This window comes from Erithacus rubecula, assembly GCF_903797595.1.
Source record: "Erithacus rubecula genome assembly, chromosome: 1".
Lineage (NCBI taxonomy): Eukaryota > Metazoa > Chordata > Aves > Passeriformes > Muscicapidae > Erithacus > Erithacus rubecula.
The window spans coordinates 48,440,777-48,465,342 of record NC_136658.1 but is presented as its reverse complement, the minus strand read 5'-3'; the positions used below and the strand labels follow the sequence as shown (position 1 = coordinate 48,465,342).

General features: G+C 41.2%; 1 protein-coding gene across 1 annotated transcript in view; it reads left to right on the top strand.

Moving 5' to 3' along the window:
* The first annotated feature begins 1,558 nt into the window (after positions 1 to 1,558).
* The window catches only part of CLDN10 (claudin 10), a 53,006-nt gene continuing 29,998 nt past the window's right edge, over positions 1,559 to 24,566 (top strand). Inside the window, exon 1 of the mRNA XM_079302827.1 lies at positions 1,559 to 1,717. Within this exon, the coding sequence (XP_079158953.1) occupies positions 1,648 to 1,717 (70 nt within the window). The 5' untranslated portion in view covers positions 1,559 to 1,647. The remainder of the gene's footprint in view (positions 1,718 to 24,566) is intronic.

Below are 24,566 nucleotides of genomic sequence, written 5' to 3'. Positions count from 1 at the left end.
GTAGCAAACCCACTTTCCATGCCTTTCAAGTTGTTCGTGTTAACAAAAAAAAATCCTGTTCATTCGAGATGTGTGGGATACGATCCTACTAATTAGTCTGAAAATAAATTTATTCTTGTAGTGTAATTTTCTGGTCTTTACAATCATCCTTTTGGGTCATCCTTCTCAGTGCTGAGCCAAAGGCTGGTTAAAGTGGAAGTACCAGACAATGGTTCAACAGGACAATTTCAGAGAAATTCCTCTTGCTCTTTACATGGAATGTTAACGATGTTTCAGCTTCCTTGTTTAACCCTTCTATGAGCTGTGAAAAGTCTACAGAAAAACTCCAATGACAATGTTCAGTGTGGCATTTTATCACAGCTGTAACAAGGAGAATCAACACTAGAAATACCCAAAGTGAAAAATATAGACCACTTTTATTGGCAAAAGTGAAGGTGTACACTCAATATTCAGGGTAATTTCATGTCACCAAGTGGCATACACTAGCACCGAAGAGAAAGGGAGTTTGTTCCTTCTTTAGGGAGGAGGCTAAAAGTACAAAGAAGGGTATAAATACACCTGGAAGTGAGAATTGTAAAAGAATGAAGGCTGCACATGTCTGCAAAATTGTGTGTATGTTCCATGCCAGTAATGACTGCATACTCAGGAACTGGAGTAGGGTTGCGGTTTCAGTGTGGTGCTGTCAGTGCCTGCTACTTTGAAGATGACATTTTATTAAATCAGTTGCATACTTTGAGGTTTCTTCATGGCATGTGGTTGCAGGAGCTGAGTCAGTGGTGGGACAGATGTTTTTGTGCTACCTATTTCCTGCAGAGTGTAAGAAGCAGTACATTTTCTGCTATGACCAAGTGAAAAATCTCAGTGGAGGCTGTATGAGGCTCATTCTGCTGACTGCTGCAGCTGCATCACTGCTCAGGGACCACTTGCTGTTCTGTTGTCACCCTAGATTTGCTGTTCTACAAATATACCCACAGACACTACCTCCTCCAGTTTTAGAGCCACTTGCATGGTGGCTGGTTATGCCTGAATTAATTTCACAGCCTTTCAATGAGTTATTTTTCAAGTGTTGTGTGATCCTCCTAAAATGTTGTGGTAATCCGTTAAATAGCGCTGTACAGTTTGGACTCTGAACCTATTTTGCTAGATGGAATGGTTGTCAGTTTCCAATTAACTAAAAATTAAGCATTAACTGGAATGTTTTAATTGAAAAAAAAAAAGAAAACAATTAATTTTTGCAATTAGAAATTAGTAAGTAAGTACTAGTAATTAGCTCCTATAAAGTTGTACCTTGACTTTCTTTCTAAACATTCGTAATGCCTAGGGCCTTTCTTAAATCACTCAAGCATGACAATTTCTTTCAACCACATTAACTTTCTGTAGCAAGTGGCACTGAACTTGTTCAAGTGTAATTTGCTTATGTTATGCCTTTTTGCTTACACATGTGACTGAAGCGCTTTTCTCTCCACACAGTGGCTTTAGTAAGACCCTGGTTTACAGAGAAACATGTTGGGAATACAAATTATAGCTTTCATATTTTGTTTCTGTGGGCTAGGAGCTGCTATTGCTGCTACTGCATCAAATGAGTGGAAAGTCACTAGTCGGGCATCATCTGTTATCACTGCAACCTGGGTCTTCCAGGGGCTTTGGATGAACTGTGCTGGCAATGCACTGGGGGCTTTTCACTGCAGACCTCACCTCACCATCTTCAAAGTAGAAGGTAAGAAGGCATAATTTAACTGGAACTTATGGAAAGCCATGTGTATTGCAAGTTGTGAGCCTGAGGAGTAAAAGATTATTTTGGCTTGTGCAAGAGATTGTGTTTAAAGCATTGTGATGGATATAAGTAAACGATCTTGTAGGCAGAATGTCAGAAGCAACTTTGTAGGAATGATATGTATTCCAAGAAAGATGGTAAGCTCTACTCTGTGGTTAGTAATATGTGATAAGTGCACTGGACATAGTGCCAGTAACACTGTCAGTATCAAACCACTGTTAGCAGAGAAATGGACTAAACTGTCTTACAGCTCTAATTTCCATGCCAAAATGAGCATCTTGCTTGCCAGATGGTGAGAGCAGGAAAGATAGCAAGGTCTGTGACAGCTATTAGTGCTTTTTTTAGTATCTGAAAAAATCAAAGAGCAAATAGCCACATCAATGACTATGTGCATCCTGTGCAAATACTCAAATCTAGGAATTAAGTGCTAGTGTATATACTTGCATGTATAACAGGCTAATATTTGAAATGTAAAGATAAAAGGTGTGCTGTTTCAGAATGTCACTTTTTATGGAAAGTGTTGGATTTGTAAGCCATCTATCAGAGTGTAAAAACAAATGGAGGCTTCTTACCTGATGTCAGAAACAGCTTTTCTCAGAGACAGGAGGTAACTCTAAGTGTACCATGAAATGTGTTTTGTGTTTCTCTCTCTGTGTAAAGCAGTAAATGAAGGGATTTGGGTTTATTTGCTGTTAAGCCTTGTGATAGTAGCCAAAATAGTGTTTTCAGTGAAACTGTGTGTAAGCACTTATGAGGGCCTTGTAGAAGGACTGCTCTCCCTAGGGCAGACAGCAAACAGGCAAGATGGAGTCAGACTAGAGCAGGATAAAATGCATTAAGACACCAGTATTTTAGGGAGCCAGAAAATAAACCCAGGCTAGACAGAACCAGTCTCCCAAAGCTTTTATGAGACCAGGAAGAAGAACAATTCTATTAAGATATTAACAGCCAGTGGCTGAATGAATATAAAATGTAACATTGCATGATTGTTATCATAGGGTGTATTATTACACAGACAGGGTCACAAACTCAAACATATATGGAACAATGGAAGCTTGGGGATGTTTCAGATCCTTACCTGTTTTTGCCTTTCATGCCCCTGACATACCAGATTATATGCTGTGACATATAGATCAACTCCTATACATGCAGATGATTTTGAGATAAAACCAGCATAATTTCTCTACATATTTAATGATGCCCTGTTTCAAATCATCACAAATCACCCATGAGAGAGGTGAATAGATAAGAAGAGTTTTATTTTTCTTAAAGAATGTTGTTCAACAAAAACTGCTTAAAAGGCACTGAAACTCACAGATATTTTTGAAAAGTGAATGTTATATTTTGCAAATAACCATTTATGCATTATTTCTGCCAAGGTTTAAAGAAAGAAAACTAGCTCTTCTTCTCAGGCATTGTTTAAAGCAATGTAAACTAACCAGAAAGTACCATTAGTGCTATTGTTAGTAGCACAAAATTTGTTTTCAGAATAATCAGATGTAATCTGTTTGTCACTTGTAATGTTACTATTCTTTTCATCACTGGCTGATTGAAACTTGAACAAACAGAAAGTGCATGTTATCCATGCATCTTTTAAATACCTAAGCATCTGCATAAGATTTTGCATGTTTGTATTTTAGAGGAACATAGACAAGAATTTCACAAATTAAAGTAGCACAGTCTTGTTCAAGTAAGAGAGTAACAAGCTGCTGTAATGACATTTAGGAAGTCTAATTTTAACTTGCCAGTGCATGCACCAGCAAAGGGTAATGTTACATGTAGCACAAACACTACTTGGAAAGAGTGAGGCATTCAGTTTGGAAAACCTGCTAAACATAAACTCCTGATAATCCAAGGAAAACAGGAGTTCAACAGGGAAAGGGCTTTGCACTCTCTGTCATGGATTGTAAAACAATAAAATGCTCATCTTTAAGAAGTAATGAACTCTCTGTCCTCAGATGTTCAATATATCATTATAACTTACATGCTGAGGGCAGGGAGGGCTGGCAATATAACTTTTCTTCTGCACGTTCATCTTTTTATGGAATCTATTTGCAATTTTTCCTATAGCTGAAGACAGCTTACACAAGTTCCTCATTCCATTCCTATCTTTCCACTTTCAGTTACTCTACAGAAAGTATTAGCAGTAACAGCAGCAGTACTATGTTAATATAGCAAGTCACTTCTACTCCAAAGAAAATTCATTTGATTATTAAACGTTTAATTGCAAGATTTGTGAGGATTTTGCAGGGGAGGCTTCTAAATAGGGGCCTATGATGTTTTAAGGAGTTTTTTTTCTGTTTTTCACAGCAAACAAAAAACCCCAAAAACAAAACAAAACAGGCTCCAGTGGCCTTTCTTTGAGCAGGATTACCCTGCAGTCACAGGCAGTAAATAGATATTTACCAGAACTGACTTTCAGCTCGAGGAGTAGTTGTGCTGATAGGAGCATAGGCAAGGCAATGAGAGCTCAGCTTCTGTAGCCCAGCTCAGGTACAGGTGTTGAGGGGTTCATGATTCTGGAAGTCTGGGTTAGCAGGACCACGCTGCTAACAGTATCCAAAGCTAACTGCAGTGTTGCCAAATGTACATGTGCATTCACATGTCCAGCCATGGCTGCAGTGACTGAAACATTCAGGTGAAAGATCTTAGAGGGTGATCCTGAATAGTAATAACATTATAGCTACAGTCATTTAAGGCAATGTTTGTGGGAAGAAACAATATTTTTTTATTAAAAGATATTGGAGAAGATTGGGAGAAGTATGTAACAAAGTCATTAATCAGATCTGACACAAATACAACAAGCTTCAAGCTAAATATTATCTGTGAACATTGTCTCTTCAATTAACTTGGTTATGATTATCATAGAATCAGATACACCCATGGAAATTGTATGACTAAAACCAAGAGACCATTACTCACAAGCATAAACTCCCACAGCCAATAAACACCAGAAAATAAAACTAGCAGTGAGACATTTTTTTCAAAACGAGTAACCTTTGATTAACCACTCAGTCCTTATCAGCAAGAAAGATACATAAAGAGCCTTCAAAGCATGATCCTGAGAACTAAAGCTCTGGAGTTGGGAACTCCAGAAAGATACTGACTTTTTATGGCAGAATTTCCACCCAGCCTGCCTCCTACTAACTCCCCAGTGCTCCACAGGCAGTCGTTGACCTTTATGTGATTTTTCTCATGTATATAATTCTGAATTCTTACAATGACAAAATTACCCAGATTTGACAAGAACTATCTTATAGCTATCAAGCATGGGTTAGACACTTTATTTAGGTATTTTGACCTTTGGTGTTGCAGAGAGCTGTTTCATTCACATAAAATACCGAATTGTAACTAGCCAACTGAGCTGTATCTATATCTGTTTTCTGTGACACTTCCTAAGTCTGCCAGGACAGCTACTAGGCCTGTTTGGCATTTTGCATGCCTTGCCTACAGCACTGCTTCATGGCTCCTGTATGTTCTGGTTTTCCATATCATGAGTTCAGAGTGGTGTATGATAAACTAGGAGAAATCTGCTTCCTTGAAACTTTGCTTTTTTGAGCCTCAGATCTCCTGCTGGCATCTTGACAGTGCCTGCTTCAGCAGAGCCTGATGGGGCAAATAGTGCTGTCCTGATGGTAGCCAATATGGAACAGGCAATGCTCAGCTGTTCTGAGTCACAGCAGCAAACCGATTCAGAACTGTCTTTTCACGATATTCATTCATGATAGACACTGCCGTGATGAGCAGCAGAAGGATGCTGATGCAAGACAGCTGCTATTGCAGCACCTGTACCCGGCAGCAGCTTTGCACGGTCAAAAACCTTTAGGTTCACCAGGGTGTAGAGAGCAATTCTAGCTGGGCTCAGGGTGCGCAGCTTTCCCAGAGAATTCAACCTCTAGAGCAGGAAAGCACTGAGAGGATGACAGTGTCACTTACGACAGAGACTTACTGCCAGGGAAAGCACACTATGTGTTTGTTTGGTGCGAGTCGACCGGTCAGCCGCATCCACACACGACAGCCAGGGGCAGGCTTCTCCTCAGCTTTAGCGGAGGGCGCTTAGTGCCAACACCACGGCTTTCACCCGCCCTGCCTGGGTTTGCAGAGGTCAGGCTGTGTGAGTGCTGGGGCAGAGCCCGTGCCCTGCCCGTGCCCTGCCTGTTCTCTTGCTGTGCCGTTTGCCGATGCCCGTGCCCTGCCCGTGCCCTGCCCGTGCCCTGCCCGTGCCCTGCCCGTGCCCTGCCCGGGCCCTGCCCGGGCCCTGCCCGTTCTCTTGCTGTGCCGTTTGCCGATGCCCGTGCCCTGCCCGGGCCCTGCCTCTCGGCCCGCGGGCCGGGGCAGCGGGCGCGCTCCTCTCTCCATGGTGCTGCAGGAGGGCCCCGGCCGAGCCCGGGCACAGCCGCTGCCCAGCGCCCCGGACAGCGGCTGCCTTCCCCCGGGGGAGCGTCTGCAGGACGGGACAGGTTCAGCTGTGCCCAGAGCCCGGGCGAGCAGCAGCTGTGTGCGCTTTTGGGGGGGTCGCAAGGGAAGGGGCCTGACATTGGCTTCAGCTGTCATCAGGAAGGGAGAAATCCACCGGGACGGCTTTATTCTGGCTGGTGGTCAGCCTCAGGGGACTCTGCCGGAGGATCCTCCGCGTTGTCCAAGGGACAGAGTCACGGGGTCGCGATTTAACCCCAGCTGCTAAGCACGCTCACTCCCCAAACACCCTCGGTGGGATGGGGAGGAGAATCGGAAAAGGTAGCACCCGTAGGCTGAGCTAAGAACAATTTCAAAATTGAAGTAAAACAAAATATAATAAAAACAATAGCAATAATAACAATAGGAAAATGAGAAAGAGGAATAAAACCCGAGACAAAGAAGTGATGCAGAGTATAAGCGCTCACCATCCAGCTCATCTCTGAACAGCAATCAGTTCCTCACGGGCAATGCCCACTCCCCAGTGTCTATGCTGACCATGACAGCCTGTGGTATGGAATGTCCCTTTGGCTATTTTGGATCAGCTCTGTTTTCTCACAGCTTCTCGTGCACTTCCTCACTGGCAAAGCATGGGAAACAGACAAATCCTTGGCTTAGGATAAACACTATTTAGCCACTACTAAAACATCAGGGGGTTATCAACATTATTTTAATTCTGAATACGGAACAAAGCAAAGTACTAGCTACTAGGGAAAAAAAGTAACTGTACCCCAGCCAAAACCAGAACACAGGATCCAGTATTTACGGAACAAAGCAAAGTACTAGCTACTAGGAAAAAAAGTAACTCTACCCCAGCCAAAACCAGAACATAGGATCCAGTATTAAAGGCAGAGGATGACTGCACCAAAGAACTTACCTGAAGCAAACAAATCCTTCTAAGAAAAGTGCAAACTGAAGGGAGGTATGATTGATCAATGTTCATTAGGGTGAGCCACCCCTCTGTTAATCTTTTCTCTTCAATGAGTGCAGCATCCATTTGGTGACTTAGAAAACCCAAGTCAAAACAGCACTGGCTAAGTTGTGTCAATATGAAAGGTAATATACTCTAGGATCAATAGCTCAAATTTGGAAAAGGTCACCATGAAACACAGTCAGAATTCCTCTCAAACTTTTGTTAATGGCTTAATTCCCATGGCTTAATTTCTTAAAGTACTCTCCATTTTTTCTGCAGGCAGAAGGATCACCATTTGGACTGGCTGAAATGCTGATTTCAGCATTTTTTGTATATGCATAGGAATAGGATGTCAGATCTTGGTTATAAAATGTTCTCCACTCTCACAGTTTACATCTCCATTGTAGCAAGGTTATTTCCAAGCTCATGGCCTCTCTTCTGACATTAGATGACTGAATCTGCTCTCCCCTCAGACAATACAGCCTGAAACACATTTGGTTCCTGGAGGAGTCTGGTAATGCACTAGAAGTCATGAAACATCATGACTCTATACAGAAAATACTTCCTGGAATCTCTTATATTGCATATCATTCCCCCACACCAAAAATTAATGAATAAAGTAAATGAAAGGGTTCAGCCTAGGCAGCAGATAGTCAGAGACATACCATGCCTAATTATTAGGCTGGTTTCAAGTTAAAAAAGGAATTGATTCATATGCAGCACAGTCATTCATGAAGCAGCCTCTGGCAGAACAGATATGAACTGAAGGAGGTGGCTAACTCCCATGTACCCAAAACATTTTTCCTGCAGGGAGCTCCAGCAGCAGCTTTGGAGTAGATACAGAGCAAAATCCAGTGTTTTCAATGGGATGGTAAGTTGCAGAGGAAACTCCCCAGAGGCAGAACAACCCTGTGAAACCTGGATTTGTGGATCTCAGAGCTCAAAAGTTTTGAAGTGGTTTTCAAGGATTCTTGCTGCTGAATATTGTCTTCTGTTTGAGCTCTTTGATTCCAAGATTTTAATATATATGCTCCAAAAATCCATGGATCTAAACCCCAATGAATCATTATTTACTGCTGTTTATTATGCAGGCTGTCTGGTTCTGGCCAATTACTTGAACCAGAGTAGTCCAGAGCTGTGGGCAGACTGGAAAGAGATGTGCCTACTGGGGAGTCTGCAGCCAGAAACATATTGAAAGGGAGTCCAAGAACTGCAGGACTAGACTGCATGGGGCCAGGTGGAAAACACTGAGGGTGGAGCCTTCAGGGACTGCTGCCAGTTTTGGAGAAGGTGGTAGCAGATTACAAAGGACAGATTCTGCTTTAAAATCTTCAGAGTTACAAGAAAACACAGGACCTCGCAGACCAGTCCTCCTTTTTAACTCATTTACCCCTATCAGTTTTACAGCTTCTCTGCAATCTTCTTTTTATGCTCTGAGCCTTCTGTCCTCTCACTGGACAAGGAGAGAGGTTCCAGTGCTGAGATTTTTTTCACTGTTGTCTAGATGTGGTATCTAGGCAAGAGGAATGTTGCTTTTGCTTCTCTTCACTCATTTTTATGTATTTTTGCCACCCAGAGTGGTATTCATTTGAAGAAAATCACCTGAGGAAACCTGAAAGATAGAAAGTGCTGCTATTTGTTAGTATGGTACAGCTGGTGCAAGGACAGGAATGCAGAGCTTGTTATTGGGGCATTAATAACAAAGCTCTTTCATCTTCTAATACTCACATCAGAATAGATTGTTATCTCCACTTTGCTTTTAGCTGTCTTTGATTACTGCTACATAGCAGCAGAGAGTGTACTGCAAAATGAATTGGACTCAGCAGTAATTGGTATGCAGCCAATGTCTTAAAATATCTCTGTTCAAACAGGTTTTGTATCTTGGTCTGCCTTGTGAGCACTGAGGTGGGTGAGGAGAGCTTCCCTCTGGCATATATTGAGGAGCCAAAGGCCAACATACCTCTTATCTTTTTAGCAGTCATGCTACAACCAGAGCTTCATTCGAAGTTCAGAGGTACAATCCACTTCATTTTCAGAAGTCCCTGCAGCAGGAGGGGAAAGGGGACCTGGCAAAACCGGTTGTGATAGGCAGAGGGTAAGAAAAGGAGGCTGAAGTGCTGAATTTGTAAATCATTAAAGCTGATGGTTTTGAAATTCACACTGCTGAGATTGAAGCTCTTAAATATTTATTTTTCCATCATGGAACAATGCAAGGCAGAGGAGAGAAGCTAAGCAAATACCTTGAGAATGAAAATGGGTAAGTATAGGGGGAAAATAAATATACATAAAAATCTCTCCTACAGTTATTATGTGGGGTTGGCTAGACAAGTGAGAGTCCTAGTAGAGAAAACAAATCACTCCACAGTCATTAGGGATACTAAATCCACTAATGCACGTGTTACCCTATCTCTCATAGTACTTACACATAGTTTTGCAATGTAAAGCAAAATGTCAGATGGGCACAGCCATTTTATTAGAGATATGGACATAGGATTCCTCCCTATATCCCACATGCATCAAGTCCTACAGTGTCTGGTTGTCCTTATAAGTCTTCCCTGGAGTGGGTGCCATGGGACTCTGCTGGTTTAGAGGCTGGTCAATATATTCACTTCGGTTTTTCATTGACTCAAATCAAATGCTTGGAGCAGAGATGCTGCCAGGGGCAGCCCAGGGCTTCAGAACCCCACTTTTTCAGAGCATTTCACTTATTCCTGGTGCCAGTATTGTGAGGGACCTCTGGCTGTGCCCAGTAGATCCCCATTATCCACCCAATCTCCTCTTTACAGATGCCATTGAAGCATGGGTCTCCTGTATGAGTTTTCCTCTTTGGGAATGCATTTCCTAAAACAGGAGAGAGAGAATATCACCTCAGATTTCTGTGCTTTAATGTAGGACATTCTTAAGTGCCAGGGCACCTATTAGTTGCTGAATGGAAAGTATATTTTCAGTTTGGCAAAGCATATGCTGAAATTTGGGTACGTGCAAAGTCCCCTGAGAACATTTCATTCGTATCTCCCCTTAAATAGCCTGTGCTGGTTGTCCAGACATTTGCCACTTACATTGCTAAAAAATTACCTGACACACTTAAAAAAACAGAGGTATTGAACAGTTCTGAAGATCATGCCAAAGTCTGCTGACACATTAGTTTGAAAATTATGTTTCTTTTTTACTGTTAACTTTGCCAAAGAAAATGTGTGTTAATCTGGAAGTAATTAACCAAGCTCTGGTAAAACACCTCCTGAGAATTAACCTGCATAAAGGCAGAATATTTAAACTGCACATCATGAGCTAATATTTGTTGTACTATTGAACAGTTTTCTGTAACCAAGGCTTCCATGTGGTAGATTTAAAAACTGTACACAGTGAACTGGATATGTCATTAATATTATTATATAAGATTATTTTAGGTTAAACTCCGTATTTTTACTTCTAGACCCACCCTGTGAAGCGAATCATACAGACTCTGGTCTGAAAAAACTGGTGTTTGAAAGAATAAAATTGCATAACCCGACAGTCAAAATGAGAAGCAAAACTAAATATTTGAAGATTCATGTGCTCGCAGAATAATATATGCTGGTTTTCTACCAGATCTGCTCCAACAATTTTTATAGTTGCTATTACTTTTTTATCCAGCTAAGATGTGAGGCTGCTCTTCTGCAGATACCAGTGAGAAACAAAGATGTCTCTAGGGCTTATAGTGCATACTGAATCATATTTCCAAAGGAAGCGAGAGTTCTGAAGTTCTAAATGTCCTCTGTAGATGGAAATCTGCCAAAATCTTATGTTGTTTGGAGACTGCCTTTTCCTTCTTCACAAATGAGTTTCTAAACAATAACATAGAAGGTCACGTAAAAGCCTTTCTATTGATATTTCATCCTGTAAGCAGAAAAAGCAGAAACTAAACTCCAGCCAGTGAGAAACAGTGAAAGTGACTCCCTGTCCCTGTTTATTGGGCCACCAGGAGAACAGGACTCTTGGGATATATAAACAACTTCTCCATTGCAAGCTCACCAAGTTGATGCCTCAGGCTGGCATCCCATGCCAGCAAACATCACACCACATATTGGGGCCTGAGTCAGCCACCTTTTGGTAATAACAGAAATAGTTACCCCAAAAACCAGGGAAATAAGTAATCTAATTAACTAACTAACAAATAATTAATGGTATCTGGCTTTTCCATATAATATTTTTAATGGTAATGTTCTGCCTAATAAAGCAGATGATGAACTATATTCCAGCAAAATTAATGCAATAGGCAACTTTAATTTACACCTCCTTTCAACATCTTATGCCACACATAACTTCGTTTTACTCAGTGGCTGTTACAAAACCTCCGATATTGTCCCTAGAAACTCAGTTCTTCACAGAAATGAAGCATTTTGAAGTGTCAGTGCCTCTTGCTCCTCAAGGCTCCGATTCCCTCCACAGCCAGGAGGGAATGCCCTGCCATAGCCACACTTTGGCCTGGGCTGCTCTGGGGGTGCAGACACCCTGAACCCATGGCTCAGCCAATCCTTCAGAGCAGGAAAACTCCCCTGCCCTGGATGGTGGTGGTGACCCCTCTTGAGGGGCTGTGCTTGGCAGACCAGGGAGGAGGCAGGAGGAGCGATGGCAGCTGAAGCCAGCAGGCTGTAGTGTGTCTGAGGGGTGCAGAGGGCTGCAAGGGGCATGGCTGCATCCTGCCAGGGGGATGTGGGGACTCCTTCCTTCCCCTCTCTGCCCTCAGCACACACAGAGCAGAACACTGTGTGTGCCAACAGAAAAAAGCCAACATTTCCAGCCAAGGTACTTCACTCAAATCTGTTTGCCAAGTGGCTTCACTACCTTCTTTGGTTAAGGTTAAGAGAAATGTTGTTGTTCAAAGGAGAAAACAAGTGGAGGTGTTTTCCCCCCTCACCCTTCCTGTCTACAAATTCAGGCATCTCTGGCCTGCAGTTCCTTATAAACAAATGATGGAGCTTTTGTGGACCCTGTTGATAAGAGGTACTCTGCACCACTCCACATCCCACCATTTATTATTATTTTTATGTATGCAATAATATGCAAATTCCTAAGTGCTTCCTAAGCACTACTTGTGCTGCAGCGAGGTGATTGCTCTGGTTACATGCAATGCAAGCTCAAGGCAGCCTAGGACACAACAGGTTGTCAGGGCCAGCTGATGAGATTGCTTCTCACCTATCAGCAAGGTCTGTGTGTGCAAGACTTAGTTACAACCAGGTGAAAGGGGAGTCAGTGAGATAGCAATGGCTTTCTCCTGGTAACAGCTTGCAAGGAGATAAAACACCTGCAGAAGGAAATCGAGTCTGGTGTACAGCAGGTGGGTTGTGGGGGGGAAGAGAACTCCTGAAAAAATACAGGGACTGCAGCCATCCAAAACACATCAGATGATTAGGAAAGCAGAAAATGAGCTTGCAAGGTGCCAGGCTTGACCTAATGGTGACAATTTGGCCACCACTTTTAGTACAAGAAGGACTGGACCCAAGTTCTCAATTTCAGCAAAATCTATCTGCTCAACTAGGAAAAATTAGATTATTTCCAAAAATTTCTAGAATGTTGAGCAACAGAAGGAGTGAAAATTCTTATCTAAGAACTCTGAGTGCTTTCAACCACCTGTTCTTTACAGTTTTGAACCTTGGATAATATAAAAAACATAAAAAATCTGTATCTAGCAATAGAAATCCATGCTATGTGCCCTTGCATGCACACTCACAGCACATGGTTGTAGTTCTTAATATAGGGGAAAGGACTGCTGAAAAGAAAGCACTGCTGAACAAGGGACAGCAACTAGGAAGCAAAGAAATGTATTTAAGACCAGCAAGACTCTTGAGAAGATCTTTAAAAGAAGAAGGAATAATGAGGAAAAGTTTGGCCACTACCAAGATTTATTTCTATTATGCATGAGTTATTCAAAATGAATTTAAAGCCAGAGATATTTTTCAGTGGCTTGATCACTTTTCTCAGTAAGTGAAAGAAATAACATTACTTCAGGATCTGAAGTTCACTGGGTTACATCTGCTTTCATTCAATTCTACCAACAACAATATTTTTGAAATGAACTTATTTCTTTTTGTTTTCCTTTTCTCTCAACATCCCTGCAGCCTTACTGTCTCCTTCATGCTGCTAGCAGAGACAGGATCATAAATTAGGTCAGTGTTATGTCTGACCTGGTAGTTGCTTAGGTAATCTTAAATTTTTAAAATCTCTCTTTTGCCTCAAAACATTTACCTTCTCCCTTCTAAATAACATACTGGAAACTCAGCAGAACAAGAATTCCCTCAAGCTTCTGGTCAGCTGTGGGGACTGTGTAGATGGACTAGCAGGGATCAATCCAATATCTAGGATCCTCTCCATTAAAATCAGTTAAGTCATATAGATTGTACTGTTTTGCAAAAGAAAAAGCAAGCAAAGCAAAAAAAGAGCCTTTTTAAAATTAGCTTGTCTGTAAGATGTGAGATGGCTTCTGTTTGGCCCAAGCAAAGCCTCTGCTGCTGTTGTGTGTCCACTTTAGGTACTGCACTTGAAGCATGATGCAGAAGACTTGGAAAGGGCACACAGATAAGAGCAACTAGAATCCCTCAAGTTTATGAAACATGCTGTATGAGGCAAGGCTGGGAGAGTTGAGACTGTTTAGTCTAAAGAAGAGCAGACAAGCTGTAGGCACAGAGATAGTCTTCAAGTACGTAATAAGTGGCTGAAAACAGGAATAGTCTAATCAGTTCCCCACGTCCAGTGGTAATACCACAGGAAATGGTGAGTCTGGATTACTACAAAGAATTAAAAAATAGCAGTTTTATCATTCCATCCTAAAAGCAACTGCCTTTTTTTTTTATGGACAGCCTGCTTCTAACCCTTAGCTTACTTTTGTTACTCTGCAGTTGTTTCACTCTGTGATTACCTCTGATATCTGTGCTATCTATGATACCTGAATCAGCTCAGCCTTACACCCCATGTTCAGTTCTAGATGCCAGAAGTGAAATGTGCCTCTTGATGTCTTCACCTCTTCTCTCTCCAGGACTCGCCCTTGCAGCCTGTTAAGGTGGAAAGCCATAATTCAGAAAATGCAATTTAAACAGCAGCTGGTGTCCACTTGTCAGTACCCTTCGGTCTACAAAGTCTTTTAGTGAACTTTTGATTTGCAAAGGCCAGTTGGTGTTAAATCCTCTTTCACTTTTTTAATAAGTATTTCCTACTTTTCTGAATTTGGAGTGGGTGTTTTGCTCTATGGCACTGAGCTCTGTGCAACACATTGATGCCTGTGATTTGGCCTAGATGTTTCTGAGAGATCTACAGCCCTAAACAAAGGCAGCAAACTAACATTCATCCTCTTTCACTTCTCCATGCTATTTTTACTGCCCAACAATATTCTCCTAGCATATTTGAAAGAGTCCAAAGCAGAAGGGCAACCCTAGAAGGCAGAAAAGACAATATAGGCCAAGCTCCTTGAAGTACTCAAGCTATATATTATCCTCCTCCTATCACATGTGAGAATCTTGGATGGTGTGGGCCCTACAGTTCCTCTTTCTTCCTTCTGGCAGATGTTATCCTGGTTCATCAGTCACCTGAAGCTGGATATAGATGAGGTGCTAAAATTGCAGCACTGTATCTTAAGCAGAGGTTCAGGATTTATCTCAGACCACTTTAGACATCAATGTTGTGAAACACTGTGTGTTAGCTAATCACTCTGTGATCATTTATAGGCAATAGGAACAGGGAATCATGTCCCCTTTCTGGGACAGGTTCTGTCTTATTCCTGGGACTTGCCTACAGCAGCTCAGAGGAGCAGTCTAGACATGCCAATTGACAGTAAAGCAGATGGATGATTAGTGAAGGTATGGACATATTAGGCAGGATTCAACTAAATCCAATCCTGACTCAGAAGATACCTACTTGTGGATCCCCACACCTCAGATGAGCTGGATGCAATTCATTCCTGGAACTTTCAATCCAAACATGAGAGCACATGGAAAGCAATCTCTTTCTCTCCCTCTGCAGCTCATTTTCCCATATTTCACATCTCTCCTCTCTCCTGGTCTGTGCCTGAAGGGAGCAACACTTTCACCAAAAGCTGGTGCAGGTGCAAAGTACTGCAGCTTTTAAATTGTCACACTTTAAATTGTCATCCATCATGGAGGCCTATTCAACTGACATTATTCAGTCTTCACTGAATAGACCTTCATCTCACCAGAATTCAGACTACCCCTGATGTGAAAAGCCTTGTCCTCTCCTCTTTCTACACAGCCCAGGTGCCCCACTGAAATCCATGTTTTTCTTTAGATATAGTGTGGTGATGGGTGTGAGTACGGAAAACAAGTCTCTGATAGGCATTTGCTGAGAGCCAGCATCTCATTTATATTTCAAAACCAGCCTGCCACATATTCCTTCAATCAATCTTTTACATAAAACATACTCTGTGTGATCATGTGTGCACACAAACTCAAGTCTTCCCTTGTTTCCCTTGTTAAAGAACCTTCACTTCTTGAAAGGTCCATGAATCCCAGACTGTTGAAGAAGCAGCAAAAAGGCTAATCAAAAGGAAGGGCTGGTTAGGATCAGTTTTGAAGGCTATATCATTATCAGGAAGCTCTTAGGAATCAATGGACATTTACATAAAGTGTCTAATAGTTAGAGAGAACTGAAAGTCTATAAACCCTTTCCAAAGGAGCCCTTTGTTGAGATGTTGGCAGTATGTGTCTGGCTAGAGTCAAATAAATTAGTCATCAGATAAATCAGTCATGCCAGCTATGAGAGTGACACCAAAGTAAACAGAATGGTTTAGTCAAATCCGTGAAACAAAAGGAACAGCAAATCTCATTCAAAATTCCAACATGTAATTGATGCATAATTAAGCTTCTAAACATGAATGCAAGTGTGCTGATCCAGAGTGTGTGACGATGAAGATTGTATCTTTGAAAGTAAATGGGGATCTCCAGATGCAATTAAAGGTAATTTTTGAGTTGCTAGTTCCAAGTTCCTACTGGCAAAATCCAAGAAATGCAAAGCCTGAGTAATTCCTAAATTACTGCAGTTTCAATGCCAGGGAAACTCCACAGATTTTGCTGGAATTACATCAGTCTCAGACTTCATGAGGCCAACAAAACTTCCTCCTTTCAGAAACAGATTGTCAAATACTTTGAAAAGAAAATGTCAGAAAAAGCTTATGGCAATCACATTCTACTGGTACGAGAACAAAATTTGGGGGATGTGCAACATATGGCAATATCAGTTGAGATAACGTAATGTGAGTGCCCAAGCATGATGCCTTAAGTAATTTACCTTACTAGTCTAAACTACACAAACAGTCTGAACTCTTTTAAATTTTTCTTGTCCTAAAATACAGACAAAATAATGACAGTGATGTTTTTCTTAGTCCACTTATCCTCATGATTATCTAATATATTAATCATTATTGTAATGCAAAGTATTTTTTAAAAGCTACTTCTTTTACCTGTATCCTTACACCACTCCTCTGAATGCCTGTTAGTCTGGCAAAGGACACAAGTCCTGGAAGGGAAGAAGCAGGGCACAAGAAAATCAAGCAGTGCAACTGGGCAGCAGTTTGTGGGAGAGAAGCACTGCTTTTAATTGGATTGAGGAAGTTTAAAATGCTGTGAGAAAGCTTTTCTTATCTACTTAGTGTTTGTTTCCCAGTGAATGCTATTTCAGCCCAAAATACTATATTTTGGGTGCTTAATGTCAGATAAGTAAGCAGATTAACTGGCCTTGTACATAGAGATTCAATTCTCATGGGTTTCAGATGTCTGCACTGAGATCTGGCAATGAGACCAATAGCAGTTCTTAAGTTTGGCTTCTGTTTTGCAGTGGTTCATATACTATTGAATTCCATATCTAGGCTGTAATTCCAGCAATAAAATTACATTCTTTCTCTTGAAGTATAAAACTGTATGTGCATTGTAAAGTCTATGCCACTTTCATTTTACTATAAACCACAGAGATTTTAGAACTGACAAGGACTTGAAGAAAAATATAGCTCTGTAGGGTGCTTAGGAGACTTGTGAATCTGATTCTGTGTCCTGAGATATTTTCACTGCTCAGCTGTCATCTATATTCACATATTTGGGGCATCTCTGATGCAGTGCTTGGCAAAGGAGCCAGCCAGAGGCATTGTGCTCTATTTGCACTTATCAGGAGCCACTGAAACCTAAACAAAAGCTGATTGCCTATTATTGGCTTCTAGGAGTACGTCCTGTAATTGGCACTGTGCAAACACAAAGCACAAAGCAGCTCTGTTCCAGACTATTTATGATCTAGGGAGCAAACTTCAAAAGAAGTGGATAGATTTATGGCAAAATGGAGGAGGAGGGAGGAGGTAGAAGAAGATGATCAAGCTTTTTTGATCACCCTGATTCACAAAAAAAACCAACATTCTTTCAGATTGGTGGAGTTTGCAGGCTCTTGGCAAGTCTGTTCCTCCAGGGCACTAGGACTTACTCCACCAGTCACTGCTGCATTTCTTGGCTTGGAATAATTTCTGTCAAAATCAAGAAGGTACAACACCCTGCCCCTCCACTTGAAATGCTTTATAGCTTACAGCTCTTTGTCATCTGGAAGAAAAGGATGAAAATCTGCAGTCAGACTGCACTCAGAGATGAGGCAGAAGCCAGAACCTTTTGTCACAGCCAGACCACTGAATAGGAAACCACATCTGACAGCAGTAGCTGGGAGTTTGGTGAATCCATTTCTCTTCAGTGCCCATGGGACTTGTGGACCTACTGGAACGAGTCCAGGAAAGGGCCACTAAGTTGATCAGAGGGGTGAAGCAGCTCTCCTATGAAGACTGGATGAAACAGTTGGGGTGGTTCAGGCTGGAGAAGGGAAGGCTTTCCAGTACTTAAGGGAAGCCTACAGAAAAGCTGGAGAGGGACTTCTCACAAGAGCGTGCAATGATAGTATGAAGAGGAATGGCTTAAAGCTGATGGAGGGCAGGTTTAGATAGTCTTAAAGAAGAAATTCTTTACTGTGAGTTTCTTGAGGAGAGGACATTGGATGACAGAGATTTTCTGGGAGAAAAATGTCTTTGTACTTTATTCTATTCAAACAACAAATCCAAGGTTGAGAAAATATGTGCAGGGAGCATTTTTTGTAACTGTATAAAAACTAATGTCTTGGTCATACAGATTCTCAGTAACCATCACAAAGGCAAAAAGCCTCAGTGGAGGAAATTCCTCATGCTGTCCATTCCAAAATAATTCAGGAAGTTGTCTGTTGATACAACTGAGGAAGTAATAAAGATAGTCGTCCTCACCAATAATATGCTCTTAATTGTATATTTTGAAACCTCTATATCATAAACCTATCTGGATTTTCCCTTTTGGTACAGTTCATGCTTCTCACACTGTTCTCTTTTGGAAACTATGTTTCAATGTAGACACTGGTCTGGTCCTAATTATCTGATTGGGAATGAGATGAGTTGGCCACTTATCCAAGCTTCTGTGTTTTACCTAGGAAGAACTAGGTTATTTATTTGAGTGTATGTTGCCTTTCTACTAATGATTAATTTATAGAATCATGCCATTATTGAGGTTGGAAAAGTACTCCACAATCATCAAGTCCGATCTTCAACTTTTCTCATCATCCAATACACGTATATGACAGAAGCTCTTGTATAGCCAATTACAGCAGAAACCAGGGTCCAAGAAACAACTATTAGGGAAAGAACTTTGTGTGAGTACCTCAAGAACTGGCCTGCTGGCAGGATTAATAAGTATGATGTGGTCCTCTAGGATAAACATTCCTGAATATTTGACTTGGGGGTTCACAAACTATTGTCCACACAGAAAATAAAACTTTTCTCACCTACAGAGAAAAATGAGAGGGAAGTGTCAATTTACCCAGGCACAGGTGTTTCTTCTTCCTCCTGCTCTCCTTGCTGTTTATGCTGGCATGAGCAACGGGACTTTATTTGGAAGGAGGTGAGGTTTTACAGTGGATAATTCTTTTTGTCCTTGAAATGCCTTGTTGTTTATCTGTGGTTTTTTTCTATGGATTTATTCCTGTTTCTAGAGATTCAAAAGTTCATTGGTAAAAACCTAAAATCATATTATTAGGATTTTCTGTCCTAATTATAACTAAGAAGTAAAAGTATACAGACCTGGTAAGGTTTCCACAACATGTAAAATGTTATGAAGGTTTCTTCATGTTTCATTTGAAATGCTGTCTTGCACAACCCTTGGATGCTAATGTATGTGATTAAAGTTTAAACTTACACCCAGCCCACATTAATCGGCTTATAGCTTCCCTCAGCAATATTTGTGAAAAGGAATACACCAAACCTAATATAATTAACCCCATTTATGTAAGTTTGGAGCATAACACCTCATCTGAAAGGGGGATGCACCTCCTTTTCTATGCCTGGGAAGTCCAGAGGAGCCTTCCTTGGAGCCCTGTGACCCTGTCTGGGGCAGCATCTGCTCTCAGAAGGGGCATGCAAAGGCTGTCAGAGAGCTGGGTGCAAGTTTAAAAATCATCTTACAAATAATGTGACAGAATTGAGAATAGCTACATTTACATGCATATTGTTTCAATAACATGTGCTGTGGCTCTGCCAGCAATAACTTCCTATTTACTATTTTACTGGTTCCTATTTACTTACTGTGCCAATGAAGGACGAAAAGCAGCAGGTTCAGCCCAGATCCCTGCAGACCCCTCTGAGGCCATCATGGCCAGGAAGGTACTGATGATTCAGTGACTCTTTGGCATCCTGCCTTAGGAAGTTTTCAGCAAACCTCGTATTGTTTTTATTGAGTGGGAAAACTCAAGTTACATAACATTAAAGTACACCTTTCTACCTAACTGTCCTAACCTTTTATGAAAGAAATTTGGTTGATTTGATATAATTCATCTGTACTGTTACATGTCTCTACATTGTTTTAAAGGTACTTACAAGTAGTTAATTTCACTACCTGTTAAAAGAAAATCCAGTGATTGATGCTTGCTGGTTTGGGGGTATTTTTAAAAGTTTGTCCCTATTTATCTTTATGTTTCTGCCATTTAAAAATCCTCCAGGAATCTGTGAAGGCTCCATCTGTGGCACAAACTAGAGCAGGGCAGGCTGGTGATCAGGATTGCTCAGGGCACACTCCACAGCAGATATATGTTGGGGAGAGACTGTTGGTCTCAAACTAACCAATAAAGTTTTACAATTGGCAACCAAGGTCCAATGCCTGAGCTTGGACCTTCTTTATAGGGAAGCATGCACGTACTGAAAATTGCATTAACTTCCTCAAGGCTGCTTCAGACTCATTATCTCATTTTGGGCTATATATAGGACATCTGCCTTGTCCTCATAAAACAACAGTCAGAAGTACAGCACCTTGAGCTGCCTTGGCAAGCTGCCCACTGAGTAATTCCTGCCCCATCAGGGTATAAAGATATAAAGAGAATCCCAAGATATAAAGAGAACATAGGAGGGGACAAGAATTTTACCCATAGAGAATTTGCTGCTATTTCTGATCTCCAAAGATCTTTAAAATAGTTTTTAGCATAAAAATAATGCTTTAAACAGGTGGAATTACAAGGTCACACATACCACAGCCCTTCAAATATGTAGTATTTAGAAATCACCCTCTGAAATTTTGGTTCTGTGACCATATGTAGGTATTTCTCAGACAATATTTTTGCTGTTCCCTCACAAGAGAGCAGACAGGAAGTGTCAGGTCACATATTTACTTCAACTCATAGCTTATAAAATCAGACAGGTAGGTATCTCTTTACAGACTTGCTGACTACCACTAGCATGGTGTCCCAGATGCTCCCAAGGTTCTCTGTCATGCCCAGCTCCTACTTTCAAGGTAGCTTTTGAAGGTTAAAGGAAGGCTCCCCAGGAAACAAAGCAGCAAGGTCTCCTGACATGAGCAGATTAAGACAAAATAGCTCTGGTGTCCTTCAATGTATGAGAAGTTTCAGATTGTAATAATGTGAGGGGTGCTCTGATCTCACCCAGCACCTCACAGAGACACAGAGAGTGAGCTGTGTCTCAGCTTCAGGTTTTGCTTAACAAGATCCAGCAGCCTGTTTCTGCAAACATCTTGTTCTTGATCTCTCCATTGATTCTTTGGATCTGCTTCCCTCTAAAGGCCATTCAGTGAATTATTGTATTGTCCTAAATGTCAATCAAGTCTCAATATGAAATCGATTCTCAGATGTATTCCTTATCTGGAGAAGTGTTGGAGCTCTATGAAGTAGAGAAATAAATACTTTCAGGGTTATTTCTTGTTGTAGGACATCTTAAAAAAAATAATGTATCAGTAAAGGCAGAGATTTATATCAGCAAGCAGAGGTTTTCATGATAAAATCTATCTAAAAATGTGTGTCAAGCATGCATGTTTTGTAGCTCCTTATTACACAGAAAAGTGAGCCACAAAAGTGAGCTGGTTTGTCCCAGGCAGAAATTGGGATCTAGCCATCCTTGCTCCCAATCCCATGCTCAGAGGAGTAAGTTCCAGATGGGCTGAGACATTTGACCTCTTAGGCATAGCTGCAGTGTTGCTGCAGTTTCCTGTGGTCTCAGGTAAGGAATTTTGTGGTGTAGTAGAGCTTGGGCAGACTGTGTCTTATATCAAAAGGTGAATTGCTCCTTCAGCTGAGACACTCAGCTGTGCTGTGAAACTGAGACCTTTAATTGAGGTGTTGGAGTTCCATTGAACTCAGTAGATAAAGAGAATCACAAGCTGGAGTGGCATGCTAAATTGGTCATTTTGCCTGCTTGATTAAAAAAAAAAAAAAAAGACATTTAAAGGATACCTGTTTTTTATTTAGGCAGACTGTGGGAAATAGGATAATCCCTAAGTATGCTAGTAATCTGAGTAATAATCATTGTCAACCAGCATTTTGCTCAGCTTCAGCACTGTATAGGCATCTCTGGAGGGGAAGGGATCAAATTTTAGCTAAATGGAATACATCTCTCCAGACCTCTCTGCAGAGGAAGTGCAGAAAATTACACTCATAAATTAAATTGAATGAATCAGGGCCTGAAAGGAAGGTTCATACAACTTAGACAAAGGGAAGAATTGAGATATTTAAACACAGGGCATCTTAAAAGTCCTTAAAATACCTGAAACTTTCTGCAGGCTTGGAAAATATGGTAGAGAAGACACACATCCCCCAGTCATGACCCTGGAAGGTGCTTTAGGACAATTAAATAGCATTAGCCTTATATGCTTATGTACTTGAATTGCTCCTAAGCTGCTTTTTTTTTAAATCCACAGTAATTGCCCTAACCAGAGAAGAAATTATCCTTTGAGACTGACTCTTCTCTCTCTCCAAACTGTAAGAATCTGCTCAACAAATTTGAGGCAAATCTTCTAGCTAAAGCTGGCTAAGCTGCATCCAGCCCTGATATCGAGATATAAAGAAGTAGCAGTAGGGGTCACTAAATGTTTTAGCCCCCTCCAGGTGTAATATGAATACAGGTGGCTCTCAGCTCTCTAGGGTGGGTTTTGAGAGACTAAAGTCTCCAGGTGCATTTGTCCACACTGGCTGGATCTTCACCAGGTCCTATATTATCCTCACCATCACTGTCCACTCTATGCAATTTATTTCAGTTATAGCATCTATTTTGGTGGTAACTAATTTATTTGACCAAAATATAAACTGGCATTTGTTTCTGAAGATGGCAGACTCCACTGATCAGCTTTGGCCATACACCTTTTTTTGATCTTCAAACTGATCCTAAATACAGTTTTAGTGTTTCTTAAGATTGCTCATCTTTCCTTTATGTAATCATGCAGCCTGACCTGAAATATTCTGTTCAATGCCTGCTGTAAAACAAGAGTACTGCCACCCACCTCACTCTTTCCAAGGTCAGCCCCAAACTATGAAGCCTGTACAACTGCCACTGCAAGGCTCAGATGTGAAAAACAAAATGAAATGGTATGAGGAAAATGTATGCTTTCATGTACTCAAAAGTGCCACCAACTTACTGTGATCCACATTTAGTTCTCCTGAAAGACTGAAAAATCAAGAGTATCTGGAGAACTGATGCTTGGAAAGTCAAGTAGACTCATTCTGCAATTCCAAATAATACCAGTAGATTTTGCAATGTACCATCAAGGGGATTGGGCAAATCCATAGGGAAAAATAAGCATGTGTAACAAAATAATACCATGTGGGTTCACAGGCAGGGGAAAAGTGGCAGGACATCTCCCACAAACACAGATCTCTAACCTGCAGGAGCAAAGATGCAGCTCCTGCCCAAGAAACAATTCACTACTGACTGTCACTGGGCATGGAACTTGCCTTAGGAAGGAAAGTTTTATAGGACATTGTGAGAGAGAGGCAGATGGCTATTTTATGCTCCTGTGCACATTTGCCCCTGTGTCCCTCCCTCTCATCAAAATGGGAATGGATCCCCACATCCAAAAATCTCCTGCAGAAATTTACAAGTGTGGGGCAGTTGAGATATGTGAATCCTCAAAGAAGGAAACACTGTTCCATGAAGTATAAGATGCACTTTTAGAGGGGCCATTTAATTTGCCCTATAACATCCGAAACTCTTCAACACAATACAGAGACAGCTGAAGCACCTAAAAGAGAAAAAATAAATAGTAAGTAGGTGGTGTAAGGTTTTATGAGTCAGAAAAGAGGGAAGAAGTGATCCATTTTTTACTTCAGCCTGTGAAAAGGGAAAAAATTATTATGCAAGAAAACAAAAGTGATGGCAGAAGACTAAAGTGTGGAAAAGGATTTTTGGTAGGAAGTTAAGCAGTTGAAAAACCTCTCTCTCTCCCCCATAGAGGTGCCATGAAGTACAAACAAATACATGTACATGCTCATCAGATAACTCAGCTGAAGAGCATCATCATGGTTTGACCAACATATGCTGAGGTGTACTCACATGGCATATTTGCAGTAGATCTTGCCTGGGAAAAGCATTATTTTTAGGACAAAACCATTCACACTGGAACTTCCTTACTATCCCACCAAATGCTAAAGAACAGAACAGACAAGTCCATAGAGGTAGCTTTGGACAGAATACATTTATCTCAAAAAATTCCCACTAACTCATCCAAACTAAAATGTACCAGTCTTGTAACAAGAACAGATCCAGAGCTACTCTCAGTGGGCACCTTAGAAGTACATACATGTTAATTAGCTGTCAGTTCAGCAAGTGCTGAGCAGTAGAACTCTCACTCCACCGCCCTCACCACCTGCTGAGTATCAGAACAGCTCAGTACCACAGACCAGAGCAGCATCATCCCACCAGCTCTCCCTGCCAGGGGTAGTAAATGATTCAGTGAACAAGATCTGCCTGAATAGATACCTGAAGAGATGCCTGTAATTCAGTTGAGAGCAGTAAGAGGGCATGCCAAGGCAAACACATTCCAGGTGACTTGCAACACCGTTTGAAATTTCACCCTATCATAAATAACACAGTAAAGGTGAATGTTGCATTTCCCAAGGCACTGG